A 19,278-nucleotide genomic window follows, 5' to 3' on the forward strand; every position below is an offset into this window, starting at 1 on the left:
CACTTGCAAACATAACTGAGGCGTTCAGCAAAGTACGAATATTCGACAATGACAAACAGGTAAAGACCCACTGGTTCATCAGTCTGTCCCACTCAATCACAAAGCCTTGTGCATCACAATATGTACACTCCCACTCCACCCGAAAACCATGTAATCTGCGAGAGGTGGAAAACCAGATTAAAAACCCAGGCCAATTAGGAAAAATATCTGGAAAGTTCCACTCCGACCCCTTTAGGCGATCAAAACTAGTCCAGGAGATCACCCTGGCGCTGATTAATGTTATGTAGTACCTACCTTTTGTACGAGATGATCTTCGCCCCAGCCAGAAACAGGTCTAGCTCTCTCTTGAAGGAATTCAGTGAATCAGTGTTCACTTAATCAACTAACCTACATTTGGTTTCCCCAATGTAGAGGAGACCACACCTTAAGCAACGAATACAGTATACAAGATTGGAGGAGGTACATCTAAATTGCAGTGTCTCAGAAGTGTATAGGGCCCTGAACGGTGGTGAGTGGGGAGGTGAATGGGCAGGTGTTGCATCTCCTACACTTGTGTGAGAAGATGCGAGGGGAAGGAGAGCATGTGGTGGAGGTGATTGAAGAGTGAACCAGGGTGTCACAGAGGGACCGGTCCCTTCAGAATGATAAGAAGGGAGGGGAAGATGTGCTTGGTGGCAGGATTGCACTTGGAGAGCCAGTTTAAAATTACTTTTCATACCACTATTATCTTACAGAGCTGCTCCTCAATTTTTGGGAACACTATTCCCCCACAATGCTCATCTTTGGTCACCCAGTGCACCGCTTGAAGCTTTCTACAACCGCAAGACGTCTGTTATATAGATCTAATGTGGAGAATACTGGTTTCACTGTAAAAATAATTATTTTAATTTGGATGATATTTTATTAGTGGCAACTTTGCAACAGGATGTTTGAGTGGTGTCCTATTTAAAATAGGGTTCCCCACACCAATAGTGAACTGCAGAGCCAATCATTTTATTCCTTTTGTGCAGTATAATTGCACCCAAAAAAACACCATGAATGCTGCAAATCTGAAATAAACAGAAAATGCTGAAATGCACAGCAAGTCAGTAAACATCCGAAAGAAATAAAAATAAAAGTTCTTGTTCAGTGTCGCTACATTTATGAGAACATTTATTTGGTCTGGTGCCTGATACATTATCACCAGAGGACTGGTCTGTGGAGCACCTTCCTCCCCTTGATCAGGAGAAGGCATTTGACAGGGTCAATCATGAATGCTCTGGATTTTTAGTAGACCAGTTGCAGGTGGACATCCTGCCAGAGGAGCTCTGTGCTTCCAGCTGGAGCACCACCCACCTGTTGCATCTGGTGTTGGCCTGAACCCCACAGAGGATGCCTGACTGACAAACTGAACTGAGCTGGAGATGAAAGTCGCCACTTATCTTGGATGTTGGATAGGATTGCTCCAAGGGCTTTCATACAGAAATAAACTGGCTGGTAGCCATTATACATTGGTACTGGCTAGTTACATTGGTTCCTCCCACTGAATTTGTTACTAGGAACCAGAAGAAATTAACCTACAGAGACCATGTAGAATTACCTCGATGTTGAGGATCCTCGGAAATGGTGATGTTTTTCTTCTGCCAGCTGCACAGCCTGAACTTCTACATCCACCTTGAAGAGATGTTTCTGCTCTAGCTGCCTTTGTTTTGTTTTATTGGGAGCTCCTAAAAATCTGGAACTTGGTTGCTTCCTGCAGGGAGTTTCTCATGACAGAGGATTCTTGCTGAGCCGCTCCGTTGAAACCCCCAGCTGCCCATACTCAGCTTCAGCAGTACATGGCCGAAAAAGAGACAAGCCCTTACTATCGAGGTAACCAGAGTCGGGGATGTACTGGATGGAAGTGGAGCAGGATGGATGTTGTTGGAGATGTTAGCCATCCAGATGTCCTAGCGTTATGACCGTCCTGCAGTCAGTGCTGTCCAGGAACTAGTCCTCACACTATTAGGTGCATTGAGGATGCTTGATGAGGCATTCTGTCCAATCTCACCCCCATTTAGATGGAGCTGCTCATCAGTGCAGGGCCCTGAGATCACTTAGAATACTCCACTTCATGCTTTACCCTTCTCTCAAAAATTCCCTCTATGCTATTCCTCTATTCCCTGGTGTTGCAGCTGCTCCACTTCCCTGCCATAGTCTGCTCTGTTAAACCCTGGAGGAACATCCTGGCAACCAGTGGGGGCAAGCGTCCCCTGTAGAAAGTCTTGCAGTTGAGGAACTTCCCCGGTAACACTTGGGACCTGGGATGTGGTGAGTGCAGCACAGCCCATTGGCATCAAATGTCTATTTGAGCCATTCCTCAGACATTCTGGGCAGGTGCCTGTTTTGTAGGTAAGGTAAATCTATTTTCTATATGTCCTGTGCCAGAGGTTGCAGATCTTTTTTCCATTACCTGAAGAGGCTGGTGCTCAACTTCAGGCTTCATTTCTCATTCACACTTTTTAATCTGTGGTCACATGGTGCACAGAAGGGCAAGTATATCAAACGACCTCCTTATTCCTAAGTCTGGAAAAAAATGCCATCAACTGGTCCAGGATGTGTATGTGCGCCCAGGTGGTAGGGGTGGGGTCGCTGACTATGCTGCTATTCTGAGCCCTACTGCAAGCTTGGGCAACCTTGGTGAGTTCATGCAGCGTTCACCAGTTTGACTGCAGCCTTCCACAACCAGTTGGCACTGCAGGGCATAGCCTGCTTTATTGATGCTGAGAAGCAGATTGGCATTTAACACTAAATCCATGCACATTCTTAGTTCGACTGGGTTCCTTGTTATAATGGTGCCCTAATGGGAGCAATTGTAGTTGTATTTGTCCTGGTAGCGTTGGGCTCTCACACCCAGTACCAGTCTATGGGCCAGTTTACACAAGAGTCTCATGCTGCCAACACTGAGTATGTGAGAGAAGTGAATAAAGGGAGCGCCATTCCCCACTGCTTGTGACATCACAAAGAGCAGCGGCACCGCCCCTTTATGTGTTGGCGTACTTGATTGGTCAATGCCTGGCCAGCTGGCATTCGGAGAGGCGGAGCTTAGCGGGGATCAGTAACTTTCCGCGGGGGTCTGAGAGAGTGAAGGGCTGAGGATGGAGGAAGGGGGAGCAGATTTAGATCCAGACTGGACCGAGAGGGAGTTCCAGCAACTGGTCAAAGCCATTGGAGGCAGAGAGAGCATCTTCCTGATCGGGGAGGTGTGCGAGAGCCGGGACCTGATGTTTCAGTTCGTTAGTAACATGTTTCCACATTCTGGGGAAGTTTGCAGTAAAATTTCGGACACGGGGAGCAATCAGCAAATGATGGAGCCGCAATGCAAGGACTCGGAGACCGACAACGAGCGGGAGTTTCAGGGCTTATTGGATTCTTCTACCAAGGTGACCCACCTGGTTAACGGGAGTAAGGAGCAGAGGCGGATCAAAGCCCGGCTAATTCTCTTCCTCTTCCACCAGGATTTCATCTGTAACAAGCAGAACGATCTCGTAATCCGAGAGCTTCTGAAGGACGTTCGGCAACGGTCCAGTTCCTGGGAAGACCTGCCTGCTCTCATCGGGGTGGTCCACGCTGACACTGCTAGCGGGGAGCTGAGCGTCGCCGTCCGCCTTATAGAGTATTACCTGCGGACAGTCTTTCACCGGCATCCGGGTGAGTGCGTGCAGGCACTTCCCTTCATATCCAACCAGCCAGACTCTATGACAGAGCTGAAAAAGACCACCTGTGTTGTCCTCCGAGCTGTTTCGAGCGTCACAGCAGGTACCTAGCAGGACTCACAGCTAATCTGACATTATAGGATTCTCCCTACATGTTATGGAATTGTCTTTGTTTTTTGGTGTATGTTTTTACCCCCATTGAATGTAGTTTGTCATCAATGTCGTTGTGGCAGGACGCATTAATACTAGTCTGAGCCGAAGATTTCCCGATAATTGTCCGACGATCCCAAAAAGGGCGCATAGATGCCCAATAGGAGGCAGAAACATAGAACTATCTAGTGCCGATGTCCCCAAACTTTTTTGTTGTTGACCCCACTACTGAAATTCATGTTCCTGGCACCCCCTCTCTTTCTAAGAAGCAGTATTTTTGCATAGAACATGAGGATTTTATTTTCTGAGCTAACATTACATCTTACTTAAGAAAGAAGGCAACAGAAATAGAACAGTACCACTATTATACTACCAAATAAACTTGAACATTTGATGGCTTACATTTGTCACAGTGAGTAGGATGAGCCTGTTTGCTAGCTGGTTACGATCTCAGCACTCAGTTGGAGTTAAACTCTTTGCCCCCAGACAAGGTTAGGATCTTTGTTCCTATATAGGGTTAGAATCTCGCCCCTCAGCTAGAGTTCGGATCCACGTCCCACGGATAGGCTTAGGATCTCAGTCCCCAGATAGGTGAGATTGACATAGGAACTCTGAAGGAAAGACAATAGTCAGTAAGGCAAGAGAAAAATGTAGAGGCTGAAGGAGACTGATACACAGAAGTGAAGGAACAACAATCTGTCCCCTCCCCCCTCATACATACCAGTATCCATATCCTTAGTTCCTATAGTCCAACCCCACTTCCTTCACCCAACATTCGCGGCCATGCCTTCGGCTGTCTGAGCCCTAAGCTCTGGAATTCCCTCCTTTCGATAAGGTACCGCATTGCAGACTCATGGCTAAGGTCAGAGCATGTGGAGTCAGGGGACAGGTAGCAGAATAGATAGAAAGTTGGCTACAAAACAGAAAACAGAGAGTAGGGGTTAAGGATAGCTACTCAGACTGGCAAAAGGTATGAAATGATGTTCAACAGGAATCGGTGCTGGGACCTCTGTTGTTCACAATTTACATTAACGATTTGGAATCAGAAGTTCAATTTCAAAACTTGCGGGGTATAGTTAGAATCATAGGTTACAGCACGGAAGGAGGCCATTTGGCCCATCAAGTCCGTGCCGGCTCTATGCACGAGCAATCCAGCTAGTCTCATTCCCCCACTCTGTCCCTGTAGTCCTGCACATTTTTTCGTTTCAAGTACTTATCCAGTTCCCTTTTGAAGGCCATGATTGAATCTGCCTCCACCATTCCCTCGAGCAGTGCATTCCAGATCCCAACAACTCGCTGCGTAAAAAAAAAGTTTTTCCTCATGGCACCTTAGGTTCTTTTGCCAATCACCTTAAATCTATGCCCTCTGGTTCTTGACCCTTCCGCCAATGGGAAAAGTTTTTGTCTACCTACTCTATCTAGACCCTTCATGATTTTGAATACCTCTATCAAATCTCCTCTCCACTTTCTCTGTTCCAAGGAGAACAATCCCAGCTTCTCTAGTCTATCCACGTAATTTAAGTCCCTCATGCCTGGAATAATTCTAGTAAATCTCCTCTGCACCCTCTCTAAGGCCTTCACGTCCTTCCTAAAGTGCGGTGCCCAGAACTGGACACAATACTCCAGCAGTGGTTGAACCAGTGTTTTATAAAGGTTCATCATGACTTCCTTGCTTTGGTACTCTATTCCTCTGTTTATAAAGCCCAGGACCCCGTATGCTTTTTTAACCACTCTCTCAACCTGCCCTGCCACCTTTAACAATTTGTGTACATTTTCCCCCCAGATCCCTCTGTTCCTCTACCTCCAAATACAAAAGAAGAATGATTCAAAATGCAAGAGGGCATTAATAAACTTGCAGAATGGGTGTGTAATTGGCAAATGAATATAGATAAGTGTGAGGTGGAGCATTTTGGTAGGAAGAATAAGGGGGCCACATATTGATTGGATAATAAGAGTCTAAATGGGGTAGAGGAGCAAAGGGATCTAGGGGTACAGATACACAAACCACTAAGAGTAGTGATGCAGGTTAAAAAGGCAAATCAAGCACTAGGGTTCATTTCTCGAGGGATAGACTTGAAAAGCAAAAAAAGTTATGTTAAACCTGTATAGAACCTTGGTTAGACCACACTTGGAGTATTGTGCACAGTTCTGGTCTCTATATTATAGAAAGGATGTAGAGGCATTGGAGGGGGTGCAAAAAAGATTCACAAGGATGGTACCGGAACTGAGAGGATATCCTTATCAGGAAAGGCTGAACAGGTGGGGCTCTTTTCTCTAGAAAAGAAGAGGCTGAGGAGTGACCTGAAAGAGGTCTTTAAGATAATGATAGAGTTCAATAGGGTAGATGTAGAGAAAATGTTTCCATTTGTGGGGGAGTCCAAAACTGGAGGTCATAAATATAAAACAGTTGCTAATAAACCTAATAAGGAATTCAGGAGAAACTTCTTTATCCAAAGAGTGGTAAGAATGTGGAACGCGTTACCACAAGGAGTAGTTGAGGCAAATAGTATAGATGCATTTAAGGGGAAGTTAGATAAGCACACGAGGGAGAAAGGAATAGAAGGGTATGCTGATAGGGTTAGATGAAGTAGGGAGGGAACAGGCTAGTGTGGAGCATAAATGCCGGTATTGACCATTTGGGCCAAATGGTCTGTTTCTGTGCTGTAGTTTCATTGTAATTCAATGTAAACCTCTCAACCTCTCTCCTTTAAGACCATCCTTAAAACCTACAAGCTTTTGGTCACCTTAGCTAATGTCGTCTTCTTTGGTTCGGTGTCAATTTTTGTCCAATTACGCTTCTGTGAAGCACCTTGGGATGTTTTACTATGTTAAAGGTGCTATATAAATGCAAGTTGTTATTGTTGTCAATCTTGCATGCCTGTGTAACTACTTTTTTTTGGTGGATTTGATTGTAAAAAGTTTTGCCAATTATTGCTTTTCCTCTATTGCCAAAGATGAGGCATCATGTGAGCAAGCCACAAAGAAATACAGGCTTAAAAAAAAACTTTGCCCCAGAGCTTCAGGATCTTAGTGCAACAAAATTAGATGTGCACACCCTAACTCACTGTGCCAACTCACACACAACGAATGGCCACCAGACAAAGTACTGCAGGCCTTCCATTATCCACAGAACCACAGCCCAGCAAAGGGGAGAAACTTTGTAATTTAAAAAAAATGGATGTAAACTTTTGAGAAATGTTGATCATAAATGAAGTGCATGAAATAAATATGTAATCAACTAGATTGCAAACGCATTTAAACAGCCTTTGAGAGCTAATTCTGATCAAACTGTAAACCCCAAATGAGTGTTTGAATTTCACCTCAGTACCAAGCAATGCTGCCCTCACAGACTGACAAGGAGGCCAGTGAGCAGGACTGCAATTGCTCGGCCCTTCCCTCAGCAGTACCCATGCCGCCCAGGCCCTCACTGTACCTCTGCTTTGTGGATCATCTGTTTGGCAATCTCCACACTTCCGTATAGGTTCTGGCCAATTTCTGCGATGGTAAAACATGTGATCACCCTCAATGGGGCACCCGGAACTCAGCTTGAATTCCAGACCATCTCATCCTCTTTGTGCCCTCCCTGGTAACCTTATCGTGGCCCTGGTTTGGAAACCTCTGCACTAGCAGAAAGAAGGAGACATTAGGAGAATTTTTTTCACACAACAGGTTATCAGAATACCCCCTTGTGTCTGGTTTGCTATTAATCATTCACTATTTGTCCATTCAAAACCTTTCATAATTTTGAAGACCTTTATTAAACCCCTTGTGGCAAAATAGATATTTTTAGGTTTTTTTTTAAACTTGTATTCATGTAATGCTAGAAGCAGAATGTAAGTGGTTAACTCTCAAGGCTACGTACAGTATTCCAGAAAGGCATCTGTTTGAACTAATCTGTTTGCCTACTATATTTTCTTCAAAGTACCAGTTCAATTTGTCCTGTAGTGTTAATTAGCTAATCATCCTGGGGATTATTATTTATCAGCCCAAACATCAAGTATTATTAGAGATGGAGACAAAAACAGAAATTGCTGGTAACATTCAGCAGGTCAGGCAACATCAGTGGGGAGAACCAAAGTTAATGTTTCAGGTATGGAACGTACCCCAGTATCACAGATGTTGCCTGACCGGCTGAGTGATTCCAGCATTTCATGTTTTTGTTTTAGATTTCTACCACTGACAGTGTTTTGCTTTTTTTTCATATTGTTAGAGGTTCCATTGTCCCACAAAAGTACTATTGCAACACCTGGCTGTTGGAAGTGTCATTCCATTCGATCGTCACAGCAGACCATACAGCTAGCTGGAGTCCTGGAGGACCCCTGATCGTGTATCGAGGGGTAGGCCCTCAACTTGGGGGTAATGACTTTGATTGATAGCAATTTTTGAATCTTGTGATTGGCTGGAGAGATCTGTGATTTATAGCTCAGTGAGCAGAGACTGCATCTTGCAGACTTAGGATGGCATTTCTTGGAGAAAAACACAGAAGGGAAGTCAGTGTGTTTGTAATCTGCAGTCATTTGGTGTAAGGCTGAGTTGTTTAAAGTTCCATGTCACCCTGACAAGCAGTGTGTCTTGGTTTCATCACAGTAAGGATGTAGAGAGACGAAAGATCACATAGGATGGCATATTTGAAGCTTTGGAGAGTCAAGAGAAGAAAGTTCAGAGGAGCACTTACCATAGTAGTGTTGATAAAATATAGAGACAAAAGAGCAGTTATGGCAGAGGTAGTGATTTGAGGCCAAGAGGTATTCAGTGAGAGCAGAGGTGCCTAGCAAATGTTTTTCTGTATCTTGTCCACAAGTGTGCAAAGGATGTTAGAGCCTCCTCATAAGTGGGATAAGTATTGAAGTCTTGGAGGGAATTTGGGCTTTGTCGAAAGTGCAAAGTTGATGAGATGGCTTCATGATGGCGGCTGTAGTAATGGAGGAGATGTAAGAGTTCCATTTCTGCCAAAAGGAGGCAGTGAGTGTCACTGTCCGTGGACAACTTTTCACCAGGACCCAAGTCCATGTATGTTGAAGCTTTGCTTCGTATCTAGTCACTAAGAGTGCTCAAAAAGACTACCTTTGAGCAGCTTTCAAAATTATAGCAGGGGCTTACAGTTAGCTATGCTGTAGGATTGTTTCCTCTCTACTTTAAGAATGCCAATGGATAAAGCGGGACTAAAAGTGGAGCTGTCAAAGATAAGAGGTGCAGCTGTTAGACATGAAAGATATGAACAAAACGTGTCTTTGAAGAATTGAAAGAAATAAGATTTCCGTTGTCCCAGCAGAGAACATGAAGGAGATCTTGAAATCGGAGTTTATAGCACAGAAGATGGTCATTCTGCCCATTGTCTCTGCGACAGTGCCAGATCTTCAAATGGAATTATCTAATTTAATCCCATTTCCTTGCCCCTTTCCCATATTATTTTATATTCTTCCTTTTCAAATACTTATCCAATTGCTATTTAAATGATGTAGTTTTTTTGTCGCAGTTGCTACTTAAGCATTCCAGCTTAAGGTCCAGTGATTCAGCATTATAGTTCAATAGGAATGGAGGCTATGTGCAGAAACACTGGCTGGTTCCCCTCTATCCCCTGTGCTTGGGTATGCTGAGGCAAATTAAAGTACCCCAACTATTTCTCTGGCTGAGATCAGTTAACCCAGAACACATCAGCAATAAATGATGGGACATCCTTCAACACCGGACAAACCAATTACCACTTGAGCGGCCAGTGGCTGTCAGTAGGCTGCACACAAAAGCAGTATCTTGACTTGTTCTGTTTTGCTTTAACCTGGGGAAATGCCTTCCCCCACTTGATGTGGTCTGTGGAGCTACTGTGACTGATCTGTTGACCAGTAGATCTGGTTATGATACACCATGTACTTGCATTGATACTAATCATTATTTTAAATGCTTAACATCTGAAAAGTATTTGTTTATATGTCATATGTTATGGGATGATTAGATAGATTTGTGTAAAGTTATGAAGGGATGGGGCAGAGTGGATCGAAACAAACTGTTGCCAGTGATTGTAGGATCTAGAATGAGGTGATATAGATATAAGATTAAATGTGAGTGGGTGGGAAGGTGGCAGATGGAGTATAATGTGGGGAAATGTGAAATTATCCACTTTGGTAGGACCAATAGAAAAGCAGAATATTTTTTAAAAGGTGAGAGACTAAGAAATGTTGGTAGTCAGAGGGATTTGGGTGTCCTTGTACGTGAATCACAGAAAGTTAACACACAGGTACATTAAGCAATTAGGAAGGCAAATGGTATGTTAGCCTTTATTGCAAGGGGGTTGGAGTATGAGAGCAAGGAGGTCTTGCTGCAATTATATAGGGCTCTGGGCAGACCACACCTGGAGTACTGTGTACAGTTCTGATCTCCTTACCTAAGGAAGGATATACTTGCCTTAAAGGGGGTGCAATGAAGGTTCACTAGATTGATTCCTGGGATGAGACGGTTGTCTTCTGAGGAAAGATTGAGTAGAATGGGCCTATATTCTCTGGAGTTTAGAAGAACGAGTGGTGATCTCATTGAAACATATAAAATTCTTAGAGGGCTTGACAGTGTAGATGCTGAGAGGCTGTTTCCCCTGGCTACAGAATCTAGAACTAGGGGTCATCGTCTCAAGATAAGGAGTTGGCCATTTAGGAACGAGATGAGGAAAAATTTCTTCACTGAGGGTTGTGAATCTTTGGAATTCACTACCTCAGAGGGCTTTGGATGCTTAGTCATTGAGTATATTCATGACTGAGATTTTTGGACACTAAGGGAATCAAGGGATATGGGGATAGGGCAGGAAAGTGGAGTTGAGGTAGATGATTAGCCATGATCTTATCAAATGGCGGAGCAGGCTCCAGGGGCCGTATGGCCTACTCCTGCTCCTATTTCTTATGTAAGAGATTTAGGGCAGAGGATTGTGAGACTGTGGAATGCACTGCACAGTTAGTGATTGAAGCAGTGACCATGTCAACATTTAAGAATCGGTTAGATAGGTGGTTGAATGAAAGGGGGATACAGGGACATGGATACAGAGCAGACACAAGGTATTAGGACTGCTGCTTGTTGGAGGATAAACACCAACACTGACTAGTTGGGTCAAATGGCCTGTTTTGTGTTGTAATTCTATATAATATTTAGAATAACCAGTACCTGGCAACAAGGTTTCCATTTCAAGGTAACCCGAAAGGCAAGGCATACTCTGTTGATTCTATGTGTCCATAACATATGTACTAGGATTTAGTACTTCCTCTCAAATTAAGTTTTTATTGGTTTCTATACACTGACAGGATTTTGTCAGTTTATAAACCTATTTTACATGCCAAATCACTAAGTGAACATCATTGTCTATTTAGAATTTTCCATCCATTTATATTCCACGGTTCAAACTCAGCTTTCAACATTGGACAAATTGTGAGCGGCGATTTTCAGTCATAAGCATGAGGTAACAATTTGCGTCAAAATCATAGGCCCCAATATTTGCAGGCGGGGGAGTCGGCGGATCGCGGGGAGGGAAGCAAGTTTGCTTGTGTGGGGGGAAGCACTCCTGCTCCTTTTGGCCCACAAGCAGTGCTGGAAAAACACTTACCCGCTGTATCCGGCTGTTTTCACCTCCTTCCAGCTGCTGGATTTTCTGAGCTCTGGGAAACCTGACCCACAGGCGCTAAATCTAAATGCCTGCTAAAATTTGAGGCTGCAGCCTCATTAAAATATTTGAATTATGGACCCGCCTCTGGAGAGCAAATTAGTCACCTGCCCCCCCCCAACCCACCTCTGTTAAAACCAGAAGTGGGTGGGTTGGGGTTGGGTTTCTGATTTTGAAATTTTAACCACCCCCCAAACCCATCCTGGGGGGGTTAAATTTCCTCCCATAGTGCCTATCAACTGGGCCATTGACAGCTAGGTAGTTTAATTTATTAGTTTCATCTCTTTTCCCTTTCACTTCACTTTTTTTCTGTTTCCTTTTTTTCGTAGGCCACCTGACTATGGGCTTTTCTCTCATTGGAGAGTGAGCAAAAGCAAGAGGCTTTTAATGAAGAAGGGGCTCTCCCAGCATCCATAGTAATGATGAAGGTCCTTTTAATAAATTTAGAGTTTATTGCCTGCCTCAATAGGGCTTTCTTGTTTCTCTTGCTCTCCAGCGAGGCAAACAAAAAAAATGATGGGAAGAGTCAAAACAGGTTTGCATCTCCAGCTAAATGGCCTGGAGAAGTACTGAGGTGCTGTGGTGGTGTATGAGTTCCTAAGTGACACAGTAACAGGAGATGGTGTTTGAACCTTGGTGTCTTGAATAAATGACAAAAATAGTAGGCTATGGTGTCAGCATTATTTTTTCTACTTCTTTTCCATGATTCTATCTCCAGTTTTTCTTCTCCATCCTAACTTGACTCTGATTTCTTCTCCTTGCCAATGCATTATTTTATGCTTCTGCCATTTCCTAAATGCCTGCTTTCATTCACTTTATTTTGTGGAGTCTGCTTAGATTGTGCATTCGTGCACATTCTCCTGCTTTAGCCATCATAGAGTCAGGGAAGGCTACTGGGCAATGGTGCTTCCTCATCATCTCCTCACTCTGGAAAAGGACTCTTCTCATATAACTTTCAGAAGGACACAAATGTGAATCATGGTCTCACAGGTGAAGATGAGGGTTAATGCAATTTTGAAAGAAAGCGGCCATACCTATAGTATCTCACAAACCGTTACTCATGAATTATTCTTGATTCCCTCCCTTATTCCCTCCCTTGACTTTCTCTGTTAAGTGTCAGCTTGTCACAGTTGGTAGTACTTGTGCCTCTGAGTCAGACGGTCGTGAGCACAAACCCCACTATGGATGTGAGCACATATTCTTGGCTGACACTTTATTGTGGTACCAAGCAAATGGTGCGTTGTTGGAGGTGCTGGTTTTTGGATGAGATATTAAATAAAGGTCCCATCTGTTCGCTCAAGTGGATGTAAAAGATCCCATGGTAAAAGTAAAAAACATGGTAAAAGGAGAAGCTAGATAAGTACATGAGTGAGAAAGGAAAAGAAGGTTATGCTGATAGGGTTAGATGAAGTAGGGTGGGAGGAGGCTCGTGTGGAGCATAAACGCTGGCATAAACCAGTTGAGCCGGATGGCCTGTTTCTGTGCTGTAGATTCTATGTAATTCTCCAGTGTCCCCTCCCTCAACAAATACCACCCTTCATTCATTTACTGTTTGTGTGGCCTTGCTGTGTGCAAATTAACTGCTAAGTTTGCCTACATCTTAACAGTGACTCCACTTCAAAAGTAATTCATTGGCTATAAAGTATTTTAGGACATCCTGATGTCATGAAAGGTGCTGCATAAATGCAAGTTATTCATTATGCTCAGCACAATTAACGTTATCTCTGCTAAAATCATGAGTACTTGAAATAGCTAATAAAATTGTAAACAAGAAAAGGTAGCAAGCATATAAAGTACACAAATCTTTTGTGTTAATGTAAACACTCTTGAAACATTGGGGAAAATGAAAAGCCCTCACATAAATATTTTACTGCTGAGGACTTTATAGTAAAAGTGAAATGACAATTTCAAATGACTAAGTGGTGTCCCTAAGTGTTGATTATATAGAATCAATAGTGTAAATGTCTGATTCAACTACTTCTGCTTGATTGAATGGGTTGTTGACCTTTATATTATCTTCTTCCCCCTCATATTGTACCCAGGTAAAGTGGAAACTGAGAGGAAGTGGAATGGATAAATGTGCTTAAATAATGTATGCAAATCATTGAATACTTGCTGTTTGTAAACCATTGACTATATTGTAATGTAACATTATGTGATGTAAATTAATCAAACTACTAAAAATAACTTGTTTAACCACATTATTAGATAATAGAGTTTCTTTTCAGTAATAAAGGGAAAATTAAATGTTCTAATTTTATTAGAGGTGTATATATAGTTCCATTGGCTAATACTTAGACTAGTTTTCCAGATTGTTGAATGCATTAATAGAACCTTTCAGAGGGTTTGATTCAGGCATTTCCTGGCCTTGTTTATCACATGACTGGCGAACTGATCAGTCATCAGAAGGAGGTGATGTTCCTTTGGTTGTTGCAATCACTCTAAAGAGCCTTCTCAAAATCTTTATGATAAACAATCTAGTCTAGTCAACAATGTTACCACCAGCCTAAAAGAAAATGAGCTCTATTTCAGTGGACATGTAGAAATGGCAGCATATCAGAAAACAATTTTATATTAAAGCAGGACCACAGGGATTCATGTGTGCATAGGAAATCCTGCTGAAAATTCATACTGTATAGGAACAAGCTTATTGGCCTTCAGTACTCTTGGTTAATGTGAGCTCAGGAGCATGGCCCAGAAGGGTGGTACTTTAATTACAAATTAACTGAATAAAAACAAACAAGGTTTTTCTTTAAGGCAATTATGCTGGAGTATGGTTCTGCAGTAACTTGCCTCTTGGTGTGGCTATTGGAAGGTGTGTGGGAGTGTCTCACATTGATTCGTCCCTTCCTGCAATGTGCAGCACCACACCATTGACATAATTTGAGAACTAGTGCCATCGGCCAGAGACTGGAGCATGGTTTGGGGCAACTGATGCAAATTGAGGATGGGAAACAGATGAAGAAAATATCATCTGTATGAACCTTTTTTTGTTTTGCTAAAAGCGTGCAATCGTACTGTGTTTTCCTTGATAGACCAGCTGAGATTCAGAACTCCCTGTTTAGGAATTTGCAATGGTCTCTTTTGCTTCAAACCTTCTATGACCCAACCATTACTGCAATCATACAGCTAGCCATGTTGTACCATTAACAGTCCTCTTCATAATTGAATTGATGCCTTGTTGCTAAACTAGTGCAACTCTTTCATTGTATTCCAAATGGTTTCACATCTGTCATTCTGAGAGTGGTTGACATGAAACTAATGAAGTGTACAAAAGGCTTTTTTTAAAAACTACTTTGGAAACAGATCAGTGAAGAAAGAAAACAATTTAAATTGAAACATGGCTGCAGAGTAGCCAGACCTTTCTTCTGTGATACATGGTATTCAGTAAATACAATCATAGAACAGTGAAGCAGATAAAGATTTTTATTCTTTGTTCCCAAAGATCATGGGTTCCAGCTTTTACATCCCAGTGCTGTTTCAGTCAGTTCTGAACTCCTGTATATTCACTTTTGGAGAATCAGAAGGCAGTGGATTTGTGAATGAGTTCATTACTCGGTTGGTCAGTTGTATTGTAATATAAACACAGAAAATGAACAACAAACAAGAATATCCAGAATAAGTTGAACATTTAAAGATCTGAATCCTCCAGGTTTTACTTCTTTGCTTACTTAACATTAATCATTAATGTTAACATACACATAATGGAATTGGGTGGTTTGAAAGGATCAGCTGGAATTCCATTCAGATTGTCAGGACTTGTGATGAACCAGGATCTCTGTTCTTGTATATTTATTGCACTTGCAGCTAACTATAACAAATAAAGATTTTGTAAAACTGTTGAAAATTCCCCCCTTTTCTTCCCTCTTCCCATCTCCACTCCACTCACCACCCCCCCCAACCCCCCAAAAAAAAGCTGAGGCTGATACTCTGTGATAACGGGGCTAGGACAGGGCAACACTGGTGCCATTGAACTTTACTGATTTAAAAAAAAAAGGTAGCACCTCCAGAACTCTGTTCTGGTATGCGTCATATCTGAGCTTCATAAACTCAGTGTTTAATAATCAAATGGTTAGATTTAGAGGAGGGGTAATGGAAGAGAAGGATGAAATCCTACAAAATGAATTGAGGTACAGCAACTTTAATTGCTGTGCTATATCAGTATAATAGGGTTGCTCCTGAGATGACACTTAAACCCAAGGGATGCTGCTAAACCACTGAAAAACTTATATAAAATATTTTTAGCAAAGTAGTAACATTTTAATCCATATGAAACAATCCTGCAATAATGCATATAGATGATATTTCATAATTCTAATTTGTCCCATATTATTCTCTTTAAATATGAAATAAATCATACACATTAAAATACAGACCGGATCCAAAGAAGTTATACTTTAAAATGGCATGTTTTCCCTTTTATTGCTATTTACAGCTGCTTGTTTATGCAAGTTCAGAATAAAAAGAACTAAATGGCTGACAAAGAATTGAGTTAATTGCAGTACCAATTGAACTATATATAAATAATACGTAGTTCATTCATTTTTTTTTAAAAAATGATTTTGAAATAGAGCAGTTGAATGCCTAAGGGATGAAGCAAAAGGAAGCTACTCAACACCATATTGGATTTGAGCTGTCGGTCAGCATGTAATACATGGTGGGGCACAAGTCAGTGAAGATGTATGTCATGGTCTGTCATGACCAGAAGCAAAGTTAAAGTTCTTCAAGTGTTCCTGTGAAATGTTCTGAGATATTTAGTGAAATCAGCAAGATAATTTCCTCACACCTTTTATTTCTATTGATGAGAAAACACACTTAGCAAGCAAAAGCTTTATAGTGAATTCTTAATTAATTTATTATTCTGACCCATGAAGAAGTGTAGCTGCATGGAAAGTTAATTGGACAAGAAATTAAGTGTTAATGTAAATGAGTGTAGCCAAGTTATTCAAGGGCCCTTTTAAGGTGTGTTTACACAGTCTCCATGCCTCTGCATAAGTAAATTAGCTGACACCGGAATTTATAGTGAGGTCAGTACCATGCCCACAAAGTGAGAAGACGGCTCTGTGTCGTTTGAATTTTGGGCCCCGAACGTGTGAATTTTAAAATAGGACTCCTTTTTTTGTACTTATTCCTCTTATGCTATGTAGACAGTTACATTTTTCAAATCTTCTATGAACTTTCGTCACCATCACCCATCTCCAACCTCCCTTTCCTCTTTTCCAAAGTCCTTGGACATGTTGTCACTTCCTCGATCCGTGCCCTTGTTTCCCATAACTTCCTGTTTGAATCTCTCCAATCAATTGTCCACCCTTCTACATCCCAGAATGACCCTAACCAAAGACACAGACAGCACTCTTTGTGTCTATGACCGTGGTGCATTATGCCTCCTCCTTGACCTCTCTAGCCTTTGAGATGATTGATCACACCATCCTCTTCCAGTACCCCTCCTTTGTTATCGAGCTTGTTGGGTCAGCCCTTATCTGGTTTCATTCTTACTTATCCGATGGCAGCTACCGCATCTCTACAATGGCTTCTCCTCTCAACCCCACACCATTATCGTAGAAGATCCTTAAGGATTCATCCATGGCCCTTTTTTATTATCTACATGCTTGCTCCATTGGTGACATCATCTACAGATATGGGGTTAGCCTCCACATGTATGCTGATGACATCCAGCAGTACCTCTACATCACCTCTCTCGACTGCTCCACTGCCTCTGTGCTACTGGATTGCTTGTCCAATATCCAGTTTTGGATGAGCTATAATTTCCTCCAGCTAAACATTGGGAAAACCAAAGCCATTGTCTTTGGTTTCTGGTATAACTCCACACCCTCACTACTGACTCCATCTCCCTCCCTCGCCACAGTCTCATGCTGAACAAGATTGCTACCTTAGAATCATATTCGAGCAAAATCTGAATTTCTGACTCCATATCCTTTCCAAAACAAGTAGTGCCTACTTCCACCTCCGTAACATTGCCTGCCTTTGCCCTACCTGAGCTGATCTGCTGCTGAAACCTTCATTCATGTCTTTTGTCACCTGCAGATGCAATTACTCCCACCTTCCACTCTCCCTAAATTTCAGCTCTTCCTTTAAATCTGAAAGCTTAGGTTTTGTAGATTTGCATGGAATCTGCAAAAATTATGAATATGCATATGTTAAGAGCCTGCAGAAATTCTGTGCTTATAGATTTCCACTGACTTAGGTCATGTTTAAATCTACTTGTAACGTTGCTCTCCTCCTTAATCAGTAAATAATGAACAGAGGTGGGGATGTGTACTGCTGCTCATCATGATAATGCCAGGGAGAGGGAATATTTATTCCCTCCATGTCATTCTTGCAGATATTGAGCATTGCTTGAACAGAAAGGAATGAAAAAAGCCACAATAATAAAAGACTTGATTGAAATGAATTGCTTTGCCTTGATGAAATCGGAAACTAAGGAACTTTTATTTTGCTTACAGACATAAGGAAGAGAAGACAAACGTGTTTTTCTGGAATTCTCTGTTTCTTCCGGAATACCAGAAGACGTAGAGAAGACAGACAAGTTAATAACATTCGGAATGGTATAGAACAAGAAGGTAAATGGAAAAAGACAATGCCTCATTTTTGTTCTTAGGATGTGGGCAATGCAGACATGGCAGTTTTATTGGCCACTGGGGGAGCTCTCTTGTTTAATGGGTTAATCCAAATAAAATCAACATAAATAAATAGTGGAGATTATGTGGTGCTGTGGGTTAAAACACATTTTTTTAAAGCTGCTCCTTGTCTTCAGACATCCTTAGCAGGTCAGAACTCCATTTCCTACATTCAAAATAACATTGGAGTCTGGGTGAGATCTGGCTTCAAATCCAACCCAGAATGATGGGTTCAAAGTTTCCACTTTCTGATTGCTGTGAGGGTCCTCTGTAAAATGAGTTTGGGCTGTTTCCATCCACTTCCCAGTGAATTCAGGCCCTTAGCACAAAACTGTCATTAACTAGCAATCTCACTCAGAGTGCCAACAGGATGACTGATGTGGGAAATGGAAAAATATCACCATGGTCCTGGTGGAACTGCTCTTTTGAAATGCTCTGTTGGGGCAGAGTGAAAGGAGTTTTACCCTGCATCTCTTCGTGCTATACCTAACCTTGGAGTATTTGATACTGATGCTTGGTGCCAAAAGTGGAAACTCCTTCATTCCCTGGCTCTGTTGTCCCTCATGTTGATGAGCAAAAGTCAAATGGACTGAAGGAAGCACTGAAAATATAACACATTTTAGAATCTGTTAGGCTTTAAAACAAATGGTAACCGTGGGATCATATTTGAAACACTTGCACCTTGTATTTTGTAGGAATATCCAAGGATGCTGGGACAGATGTTACTTCACAACAATTGACAGTGGGTCCATCCATGGATGATGTCTGTAAAACCCATGACCTACAGATTGACTCTAGTGGAAACAATGGAATGAATATGGAAACTGAAGTTTAAATGATTTTTATAAACCACCATTTTCTACACCTGCACATTTATTAAGGAGTATCAGGACTTGCTGAGAAAAACAAATTAAATACTTGATTTTCCAGATGTGGTATTTTCCCTTTTTTTCAGTGTATTGATTGGGAAGGGTTGTTAGTCTGGATTAACTGAGCAAATACTTATTCCAGAATCATTTGAAATATATGATGGTGTTGTAGTTCACATGGTTGACTTAACCTATGATCAGAAGGTATGTGTATTTGTTTTGAGATTTGTCTGTCACTCAAACTCATTCACCAACTGTAAAAATGGGAGGAGAGTCCTGACACTGACCAGCTCACCATTTTGAATCAATTC

At 41.9% G+C, this 19,278-nt stretch overlaps 1 protein-coding gene across 4 annotated transcripts; it reads left to right on the plus strand.

The window, feature by feature from the left end:
* The first annotated feature begins 3,069 nt into the window (after positions 1–3,069).
* On the plus strand, positions 3,070–19,025 carry LOC137331035 (uncharacterized protein C2orf72 homolog). 4 transcript variants are annotated; one of them, XM_067994625.1, is made up of 4 exons: positions 3,071–3,401; positions 3,477–3,777; positions 17,925–18,041; positions 18,794–19,025. In XM_067994625.1, the coding sequence occupies exons 1-4, from the start codon at positions 3,117–3,119 to the stop codon at positions 18,931–18,933; spliced, it is 843 nt and encodes a 280-aa protein (XP_067850726.1). In that variant the 5' UTR covers positions 3,071–3,116; the 3' UTR covers positions 18,934–19,025. The 4 variants fall into 4 exon arrangements, with proteins under 4 accessions (XP_067850728.1, XP_067850726.1, XP_067850725.1 ...); XM_067994627.1 differs by lacking the exon at positions 18,794–19,025 and adding an exon at positions 13,503–13,552 and having other exon boundaries at positions 3,070–3,777; positions 17,925–18,004; XM_067994624.1 differs by having other exon boundaries at positions 3,071–3,777.
* Positions 19,026–19,278: the final 253 nt, after the last annotated feature.

This window comes from Heptranchias perlo, chromosome 13 (genome assembly GCF_035084215.1).
Source record: "Heptranchias perlo isolate sHepPer1 chromosome 13, sHepPer1.hap1, whole genome shotgun sequence".
NCBI lineage: Eukaryota > Metazoa > Chordata > Chondrichthyes > Hexanchiformes > Hexanchidae > Heptranchias > Heptranchias perlo.